This window comes from Ictidomys tridecemlineatus, chromosome 1, assembly GCF_052094955.1.
Source record: "Ictidomys tridecemlineatus isolate mIctTri1 chromosome 1, mIctTri1.hap1, whole genome shotgun sequence".
In the NCBI taxonomy this organism is placed as follows: domain Eukaryota; kingdom Metazoa; phylum Chordata; class Mammalia; order Rodentia; family Sciuridae; genus Ictidomys; species Ictidomys tridecemlineatus.
In genome coordinates this window covers 31,169,116-31,180,160 of record NC_135477.1, presented here as the reverse complement: position 1 = coordinate 31,180,160, position 11,045 = coordinate 31,169,116, and the positions used below count along the sequence as shown (strand labels likewise).

The window sequence follows — 11,045 nt, the reverse complement described above, 5'->3', positions numbered from 1 at the left end:
GTTGCATCAATTTGCAGTCCACCTAGAAATGTATGAGTGTGCCTTTCCCCCCGATCCTTGCCAACATTTATTTTTGTCTGTATTCTTGATAACTTCCATTCTGACTGGCATGAGATGAAATCTTGGAGTAGTTTTGATTTGCATTTCTCTAATTACTAAAGATGTTGAACATTTTTTCATATATTTGTTGATTGAAAGTATATCTTCTTCTGAGAAGTGTGTGTTCAGCACCTTAGTTCATTTATTTATTAGGGTGTTTGGGTTTTTGGTGTTAAGTTTTTTTTTTAGTTCTTTATGTATCCTGGAGATTAGTGCTCTATCTGAGGTGCATGTGGCAAAATGCAGGCTCTCTCATCACTTCATTGATTGTTTCTTTTGCTGAGACAAAGCTTTTTAGTTTGGGTTCATCCCATTTATTAATTCTTGATATTTTTTTCTTGTGCTTTAGGAGTCTTGTTAATGAAGTCAGGGCCTAATCCAATGTGATAACGATTTGGGCCTACTTTTTCCTCTATTACACAAAGGGTCTCTGGTTTAATTCCTAGGTCTTTGATTCACTTTGAGTTGAGTTTTGCGAATGGTGAGAGATAGGGGTTCATTTTCATTGTGCTGCCTATGGATTTCAAGTTTTCCCAGCACCATTTGTTGACGAGGCTATCTTTTCTCCAATGTATTTTTTTTTTTTGGTAACTTTGTCTAGTATGAGATAACTGTGTTTATGTGGTTTTTCTCTCTGTCTTCTATTCTGTCCCATTGGTCTACATGTCATGTCTATTTTGGTGCCAATACTGTGCTGTTTTTGTTACTATAGCTTTGTAGTATAGTTTAAAGTCTAGAATAGTGAAGCCTCCTGCTTCAATTTTCTTACTAAGGATTGCTTTGGCTATTCTGAGTCTCTTATTTTTCCAGTTGAATTTCAATATTGCTTTTTCTATTTCTACAAGAAATGATGATAGGATTTTAATTGGAATCACATTGAATCTGTATAGTGCTTTGGGTAGTATGGCAATTTTGACAATATTAATTTTTCCTATTCAAGAACATGGGAGATATTTTCATCTTCTAAGGTCTTCTTCAATTCTTTTCTTTAGTGTTCTGTAGTTTTCATTGTAGAGATCTTTCACTTGTTTTGTTAAGTTTATTCCCAAGCATTTCTTTTTTTCTTCTTTCTTTCTTTCTTTCTTTTTTTTTTTTTTTGAGGCTATTGTGAATGAGGTAGTTTTTCTAATTTCTCTTTCAGAGGATTCATCACTGATGTACAGAAGTGCATTTGATTTATGAATATTGATTTTATATCCTGCTACTTTGATAAATTCATTAATTAATTCTAGAAGTTTTCTGGTGGAATTTTTTGGATCCTCTAAGAATATAATCATGTTGTCAGCAAATAATAAGAGTTTGAGTTCTTCTTTTCCTATTTGTACCCCTTTAATTTCTTTCTTCTGTCTAAATGCACTGGCTATAGTTTCAAGGACTATGTTGAATAGAAGTGGTGAAAGAGAGCATCCCTGTCTTGTTCCAGTTTTTAGAGGGAATGCTTCCATTTTTTCTACATTTAGAATGATGTTAGCCTTCGGTTTAGCATAGCTAGCTTTTACAATGTTGAGGTATGTTCTTATTATCCCTAGTTTTTCTAGTTTTTTAAACATGAAAAGGTGCTATACTTAGTCAAATGATTTCTCTGCATCAATTGATATAACCACATAATTTTTATCTTTAAGTATATTGATGTAATAATTCTATTTATTGATTTCTGTATGTTGAACCAACCTTGCATCCCTGGACTGAATTCCACTTGATCATGGTGCACTACTTTTTTAAAATATGCTTTTGTATGTGATTTGACGGAATTTTATTGAGAATTTTTGCATCTTTGTTCATCAGGGATATTGGTCTGTAATTTTCTTTCCTTTATGTGTCTCTGCCTGGTTTTGTTATCAGGATGATGCTAACTTCACAGAATGAGTTTTTCTCTCTTATTTACAAGAACATCCTTCTCAAAAAAAAAGTGCAAAGGAGATATAATCAACTTTAGACTTCCACTTGACTGGATTAAGTGATAACCAATAGCATAATTTCTGGGTTTCTCTGTGAAGGTGTTTTCAAATGAGCATTACTCTACCAATGCTCATGCCCACAGACTTTAACTGAGTCACATCACTGGTTTTCTTTGTTCTACAGAGTTCAGATCACCTAGCAAAATTTTTCAGTTGCCACAACCATGTGAGCCAATTCCTTTAATAAATTCCTTGTCTTCTATTTACCATATATCTATAATTAGTGTTGCTGAAATCTCAATCTTTGTTCCTGATGCCAATCTAATAACGAGGACATGATTTAGAGAAAAAGGAAAAAGAAGGTTTATTACATTGTGATCCAAAAAAGAAGCCCAGGGCACTCCTATCCCAGTGGTTGATTCTGCCCATCAACAGGACATGGGAGCATTTAAAGAGGTGACTCAAAGACTAAATTCCATGTGGTCTCTGTTGGTGTTGTAATTCACTTTTTAATTTGGGAGACAGTCATTTCTGAGATGTTCTGGGACCATCCCCAAAGTCTGAATTACTTTATTCCTTTGGTGGATGTGTACCCAGGAACAGATAACTCTTGTTTCCCCTGAGATTAGGGAAAGGGAGAGATTAAGGAGCAGGGAGAGAAGAAGAGAAAGAAACATGTCCATTTCAACAATAAGTTGCAGAGGCAGAGCAGCAAGGATTATACTCAAAGCACAAAGTGGACCATGGTTACACTATCACTTTGATTCTCATTCTATCTATCTATCTATCTCTCCTCCTAATATAGGAAATCAATTTCCTGATATTTTGTTATCAATTAGTTGAATGTTGGCTGAATTTAGGTTCCTAGGTTTAAATTCTCAGTTTCTCTGAGAATCCTTAAGGCAGCCTGGTGCAGTGGAGCACAGCCTATAATCCCAGTCCCTTGGGAGGCTAAGGCAGGAGGACCACGAGTTCAAAGCCAGCTTCAGCAACTTACTGATGCCCTAAGCAACTCAGCAAGACCCTGTCTCTAAATAAAATATTAAAAATGGCTGTGGATATGGCTCAGTGATTAAGCACCCCTAAGTTCAATACCAGGTACCCCCAAAAAAATTCTCAAGGCCTATTTCCAGTAATTTCTAGTGTTCTGTGCTGCTTTTGAGAAATTACTGTCCTTCCTGAATCTTGATCCTTGTTATGAAGTCTTTCTTTTTCTTTGAAATCTGAAAATTTGTTCTCTCCATTAAATATTAACATATATTAACTGTATGTCAATTACCTGCCAATAAAGTTATAAAACAAAAAGATACTGAACCCAATAATAATTAAAATAAACTGATTAGAAACCTTTATTCTAAAGCCAGATGACTCTGAGGTTCATCTCCTTGTGAGCCTGAACAAGATACTTAATAAAGCCTTCTCTCAATCATCTTGTTAGTAATAGGATATAAAAATAATTTCATATGCTGAATAATGACTTCATATCCCAAAACACCTATATCTTAATCCTTGAAACCTATTAACCCATGAATGTGTTAAGTTACGTGATAAAAGGGACATTATGGATATATTTATGTCAAGGATCATGACATGGATAGATTCTACTGTATTACTGCAGGTATGTTCAATGCAATCACCAAGGTTTTTTTTTGGGGGGGGGTTGTGTTTTGTTTTGTTGATACCAGTGATTTGTTGATACCAAGGGTGTTTAACCACTGAGCCACATCTCCAGCACTTGTTATATAGAATTTTAAGACAGGATCACTCTTAGATGTTAGGACCTACCTAAATTGCTGAGGCTGGCTATCATTGTAATCATTCCACCTCAGACTGCCCAGTCAATGGGATTACATGCATGGACCACTTTATCACGCTTTATTTAACTAACTTCTTTCCCCATCCACTCACATTGTCACCCCTTCCCAAATTCTTATAACAATTACTTATCACTAAGAGTGTGACTTTTTTTAAAATTACACATAAAAGTGAAACGTGTGGCTTGATCTTGCTATGCCTGACTCATTTCACTTCACATGATTACCCCCAGGCTTTCATTGGTTTAACAGTGATGCCATAGTAAAAACTCACAAGACTGTTCAAATATAGAGTGGCTAATGCAAGTGTTACCGTATGTGAATAGGAAGCATGCATTTGTGGAAACTTAGGAAACTCTCTCCAGTGGGGTTGGATGGTCACTGAAATTCAAAGAAATAGAGTGGTGAGAAGCAGGTCAGAGAAGACAAGCCTGTAGAGGAGGAGGAGGAAGAACCCCAAAGAGAAGATTTCCAGATGACAGCACAGCAGCAGCCAGACAGACTGCACTTCTTCAGACAGGAATGAAGCAGATTCGGTATGCAGGTGGCACAGAGACAAATCCATTGAAAACTGGGGTGGTATCAAGATCCTTTGGGTCAACCACAGATTTCAGGCGAAAGTTCTGTAAAATGGTGGTCAAGAATATAAACAGTTCCATGCGGGCCAGACCTTCTCCTGCACAAATCCGTTTTCCTGAAATAATCAAAAGAGAGGGTAAATATTCTGTGCAGTTTATTTCTGATTGACACATGAAGAATACAGATGGATAGACAAAGAGTAAATATAGGGTTGGGTTGTAGCTTAGTGGTAGAACACTTGCCTAGCATATGTGAGGCACTGGATTTGATCCTCAGTGTGACATCAAATTAAATAAATAAAATAAAGATATTGTGTTCATCTAAAACTAAGTATTTTTAAGAGAGTAAATATAAAGGATGGCTCATTAGACAAATGGATGGAAACATCTGATATCCACCTAATAATTAATTTACCAACACTCTTCATTCCATCAATATTTATTGACCATCAGCTCTACACTAAGAACTTCTTAACCATGTCCAAATTAAGACTGTTCTTTTGACATTTTATGTTTCCATCAATCTTTTCCCAGAAACACATGCTGATTAATTGTATTCCTTGTTCCCAGTCTGAAGTAACATGATCATTCCTCCATTTGTCACATCTATCTAGTCTCATCAGCCTTAAACATACAATGTAATTTCAAGCTTTATCTCATGCTGTTCTTTTGACTAGGATGCACTTCATACTTCTCTCAAATCCTAGACCATTTTTCTTTTACATTTTTCATTTTTCTTTTACACGCTTTGTGATTCCTGTAAGCTGCAGATTCCTGTCCTCTTTGGTTTTACTCAGCACTGAAGCACAGTTAGTTTGAATCATTATTCTCTATTTTTCTAGCCTCCTGAAACAGGAGTTCCATTAAGGTAGGGCTCAGTTCTTCTCATATTAGTATCTATAGTACCAGACCTAAAAGCAAGCCTGAAGAGTCAAAGAATAAATTCAGGCAATGATATGCCAGAGACTCAGCACACACTTCAGATATGAAAGGTCCTGTATTCCAAGGAGGATCTAGATGTAGGGAGATAAAGGTGGTCTGGTGTTCTTAAAGGATAATCTGCACTATTCCCAAGGTTTGCTGACCCTCATTTACCAGTCATGAGGCTCTGGTATCCTTGATCAAGAGCAAATATCCTAGTCTCTGGTTTTTGTCTCTTAAAATGCCTTTACCTCTCTTCAGTCCTTTTTCTTGGCCTCTTATGAAGCAGCTCTAATGTTCTTTCTTCTATTTGAACGGTAGTCAATTCATTTTATGCTTCACTGTGTGGTATGAGAGAAAAGGCAGGCGGCATTTTCTCCCTCTGCAATTATGAACAGTCAATCCTTTCTTCTCTCCCACAGGATTAGTCATATTGTATTACAACAATGTATCTCCTCATCTACTTGACTAACTGGGTGGTGGGATGTTTTGGGTGGCCCATTCTGTGCTGTAGATACTTACCATGCCTAGAGATCAGCAGAGGAATGAGACGGGCCACATGGAAGATACTCACTAAAATTGTGTAGTTAGATATCTTTCAGAGGGCAAATGAGGACAGTGGAGATGAGTTTAATCTTCTAAGAAAAGTTCTGGGAGTACAGTGTTGTATTTTGAGGCATGACTCAATCTACTTTCTCTGTAGCTTTCTGACTTTGGAAGAACGAGGTCAATTTTCCCAACACCCCAGTAATTAGACCCAGTTATGACTTTGTAGCCTGATCTTGGACAGTGCATGGGCACTGGAAGTGTTGCTCCTGACATGTGCAAAGAACATTTCTACCAGCCCCCAAATAAGCATTGTCAAGATTAAGTGATCCCAAGTTTTTCTCCCCTGAGTGGGAATAAAAACCAATGGAAATAAATTTCTATTACCTGTCGAGAAAGGCATGAAGTAGTCACTCTTCTTGAATTTGCCACTCTTATCCAGGAAATGGCCAGGGTCAAACTTCTCTGGGTTGGGGAATTCTTTGCTGTCATGCAGCACAGATGTCAGTGACGTCATTATGGTTGTACCCTGCAATGAACAGACACAGATAAACCAAGTTGTAAAGAAGTCATGGAGCTAGAGGAAATGTTGGACTTTACTTAGTCCAAATATTATGATAAGAAACCCTTGTCCAAAGAAGAGCAGTGATATTTCCAATTAGGCAACCAAGTAATAAATACATGAGTTTAATTCCAGTGGCTACCACCTTGCTGAAGTGCCTCCAAAGCATTTGAAGTAGTGAGAACTTGAGTACTTAAGTACCAAACCTTCTGTTCTCTTTATCATCAAACTTGGATGCTAGTGTCTGCCCCTACTCAATACTTATTTTATCACTTCAGTTTTCACACATCTTGTATAGGATTCTGCTTTAAAATGGGTCTTTGTCAGCTCTTGAAATGTCCAGGATATTGTTTATAAGACCTTTCTGGAAAAATAAAATGTACATCAAAAACTAACTGAATATTTATCATTATCACAAAATTTGATTCTCCATAGAAATGTGAAATGTTGAAGATCACAAATTAATGCTAAATTTTTTTAATATTCCATTTTTGTTTTAAATAAGAATGTGAAAAATGTCTATTTTTCACATTTTTGGTACATTACAATTATACATAATGGTAGGATTTTTTGTTTTACATTCATGCTTGCATATAATATAACATTATAATTTGGTCAGTATCATTCCCTAATCACCTTCTTCTTTCCTCACCTCCTAAGTCCCCCTGGTCCCTTATGTCTTCTCCACTGATCATTCTTTATGAATTTTTTCTAACTTCTACATGTAACAGTAAAAATATGTCCCTTGACTTTCTGAGTTTGACTAATTTGCCTAACATAACGCTCTCATCCTGCATTATGCATATAACTATGTCATATCCAGGAAAAGTCTATCTCTTTTCCTGGATATGACATAGTTTCATTTTTTATGGTTGAACAAAACTCCGTTGTATATATATGTATACCACATTTTCTTTATTAATTTATCTGTTGATTGATATTCAAGATGGTTCCATATATAGACTGTAACAAATTATGCTGCTATGATCATGGCCAGGGCAATGCATGCATCACATTAGTATGCTCACTTTAAGTCTTTAGGATAAATGCAGAGGAGTGGTATATTGGATCATGTAATGGTTCCTGAAGATACAAATATTTCTTGAAGATAGAAAGATATATTTTCAAAAAATTGTACTAGAGTGACTGGACACTTTTGAGAAACACATAGGCTTGGCATGATGGCATATACTTGTAGCCTCAACTGCAAAGGAGGCTAAGGCATCAGGATTGCTTTGAACCCAGGACTTTGGAGCCAGCTTGTGAAACATAGAGAAATCTTGACTCAAGAAAAGGAAAGGAAAGGAATGAATTGCATGACCATTATTTCATACCACAAATAATTAACTTGAAATGAATCACCAATTTAAATGTAGGAGTTAAAACTATTAAAATTCTAGAAAAATATAAAGACAAATTATGCAATCTTGTACTAGCAAATATTTTTACATAGGAAATAAAGCACAAATTATAAAATAAAATATTGAATTGAGTCTGTTGATTTAGTATAAACTTAAGAAATTATGCAATAATCTCGGTCTTAGGTATTTACTTAATAGAAAAGTAAATATAGTCCACCTCAACATTTTTATACAAATGTTCATATTACTTATATTTTAAAAGCCAAAATCAAGAAAAAAACAAAAATTTCCATCTCACTCGGAGTAGAGAATAAATTCATGGTATTCTTTTTAATGGAAGGAATACTATTCAGTAATAAAGGGGAATGAACTACTAATACATGTAAATGAAAATGAATCTAAAACAGGTCCTGCTGCATTAAAAAAAGAGAGAGATACATTAAAATTAAAAAGAGAGATATATTAAAAAGACACATTAAAGGGAGACCAGTAGAGTCTAGTGAGAAGATTAAGAGGAGGAATAATACAGAAGGACAAAAGAAGATACTGGGGAATGAAATTGATCAAATTATGTTATGTGCATTATGAATTGGCCACAATGAAATGTACTATTATTCTGTGTAATTATTATAGGCCAATAAAAAATTTTAAAAAGAAACTTGGACCTATATAAAGAAGAGTGTTAGAGAAAGAATGAATGAAGGTAAAATGGACAGAGATGAAAGACTTGATTCTGTCATATTCAATGCATTTTTTTGTTGTTTTCTTATTCTGTCATATTGTTCTGTCATATTCTAGTGTATTTCTAGGGTAGTACTCTTTCATACAAGTGACACTTCTTTCACCCTCTTCCCTATGTATGCAACTGTGATCCAGTTTCTGTATTTTGCTCACTAAGAAATAAGAACTCTTCAATTAAAAAAAGATGAATATTTTTGATGCAGTCATTATCATTGACTCTTCTACATCTCAGAGGAAGTCATCCTTCTCAGAATTGTTTCATCAACCATTTTATAATTGTGTGTGTGTGTGTGTGTGTGTGTGTGTGTGTGTGTTGAGGGGGGCAGTTTTACTGTGCCCACATTTCTGATTCAGTCCGTAAGTATGAATTGCAATTGCTCCATTGTCAGACTGATTAACATTTTAGAAAGGCATTATGATGTGTGCACTCTAGATATTTATGATACTTCCAATAGGGTAATGTAGGATAATATCATAGAATCAAATACATGGGTATTTTTAGAAAAATAAATGAATATTTCAAACAAATATAAGGAGAATATAATAAAAGAGAATATAAATGATTCGTCCAAATTTAATTTAATTTTGTCCACTTAGTGAGACAGCACTAAAATGCATTCTTTTGTTTTCAGGGCTTTTGGTGGTGAACAATTTCTTTTTAAATATGTACTTACTTGTGGTGCCTACATGTGTAATGACCAAATCAGGGTAAGTAGCATTTTCATCCCCTTATATTTTTCTTTGGTAACATTTGAACTGCTGCCTTCTGATATTTCAAAAAATACATAGTAAATGGCTATAAACAAATTAAATTAATTTAAATTTCTTATTTGCCCTAATCATATTATAAGCACTGAACAGGCATGAGTAGCTAATAACTACTGTATTGAGCAACAGAGACATAGAACATTTCTGTCATTCAGCAAGTTCTTTGGACAAGGCACAGACCAGTAATTAGTAAATCACAAACCATCCAAATCTAGTCTGTCATCTGTTCATGTATAGCCTTTTATCTAGTAACTTTTAAATTGAAAAATATATGTATTTTGTGACGTGCAAATTCTAAAAATCACTATCCATCCATATTGGAATACACATTTTTCATTCACTTACATATAATATATGAGGGCTTTTGTGTAACTATGGCAGAGACAAGAAGTGACAAGAGAGACCCTATTGCCGAAAAGACTAAAATATTTACTATCTAGACCATTACAGAAGAAGTTTGCAAAGTTATCTTAGACCATATGTCCACCTTGCTGAGTGGCTCAATCCTGTGATAGCAGAACTTATTTTTATAATTCACATGGGAGTCATTAAAATAAGCTATGCAGCATCGCAACTTCTGATTGTACCATGCAGAAAGGAGTAGCTTATTCCCTTTAGCACTGGGCCCTCTACATTCAACAGAGGCCAAGTATTCTTTGCTGAAAACAGAGTGAACTGGAAAAACCAGGTCAAGGCCCATTACTTCTCTCTAGAAGATCCTCCGTTCCTTTTTCTCCAGAAGACGAAAAAAGTATTTCTAACCTACTAAAATCATAATTCTTTTTTGACCATTTAACACAATTTTAGTTTTACAATATGTAAATTTCATTATAATATTAGTAATATTAAGTGAAATGGAGTAGTTTGGAGCCATACTGACCAAAAAGTCTAAATAAATATAGAAACTTTATATTAGACTCATTGGAAAAGCTGCTGAGGTAAAAAATTGGTCCAAGAATGCACAGCTGGAGGAACCTCAGAAGTTGGTTGAGAGCTTTGGTCAATTTTCAACTGTGTTAGTCAACAATTCTGAGTCAGGGTAAGAGGTGTTGTAGCATACTGACTATCTAGTGGAGTGGGGGTAGAAATCTTTCTCAAAGAAGAGGAACATCATCTGAAACTGCAGCTTTTCTTATATGACTGTACTTAGAAAAATATTGTTAGGCATTCCAAAGACACAACTAAGAAGCCACAAAAACAAGAGGGTGGGGGATAGAAAGGCAATAAAAATAGTCACAAAGTAGGAAATATGATCTCCCTTATCTATGACACCAAGCTTCTCTTTAACAGAAATACAACAAAGAAATTTCAAGAAGAAAAATTGGAGACTAATCTGTCAAAAATGTGAATTAAAATGCTCGGAAGTGATATTGGTGAAATTATATTGTTATATCATGTGCAGGCCTGAATATGTAACAACAAATCCCATCAATATGGACAAAAATAATGCAATAATAAAAATATGGGAAGAAACAAAAGTCTTTAACAAACTGAAACAGAAGATTAAGTCCTGCTATGTGTCTGTACATAAAATATGAATATTTAGTGGAGAAAGACCAAAAAATATGACCATCAACACATGATCAATGTTTGCAGAGAATCCATTTGATAAACTTGTACATTACTGTCAACCATAAATGATATAAGAAAACACCAAACACAAATAAAAAATGGGAAACTTCTGCCAAAATGTGCATAAAACATTACACTCAGTAATATGATGTTAAATCTTCACCTCCTGCTAGAGTCCAGAATAA

The 11,045-nt window shown here is 34.9% G+C and overlaps 1 protein-coding gene across 1 annotated transcript in view; it reads right to left on the bottom strand.

Moving 5' to 3' along the window:
* Positions 1-3,322: 3,322 nt before the first annotated feature.
* LOC101976849 (cytochrome P450 2C18) overlaps positions 3,323-11,045 on the bottom strand; it is a 32,929-nt gene continuing 25,206 nt past the window's right edge. The window contains exons 8-9 of the mRNA XM_005335299.4: positions 6,244-6,385; positions 3,323-4,505 (exon numbers count right to left, since the gene is read on the bottom strand). Of these exons, the coding sequence (XP_005335356.2) occupies positions 4,324-4,505; positions 6,244-6,385 (324 nt within the window). The 3' untranslated portion in view covers positions 3,323-4,323. The remainder of the gene's footprint in view (positions 4,506-6,243; positions 6,386-11,045) is intronic.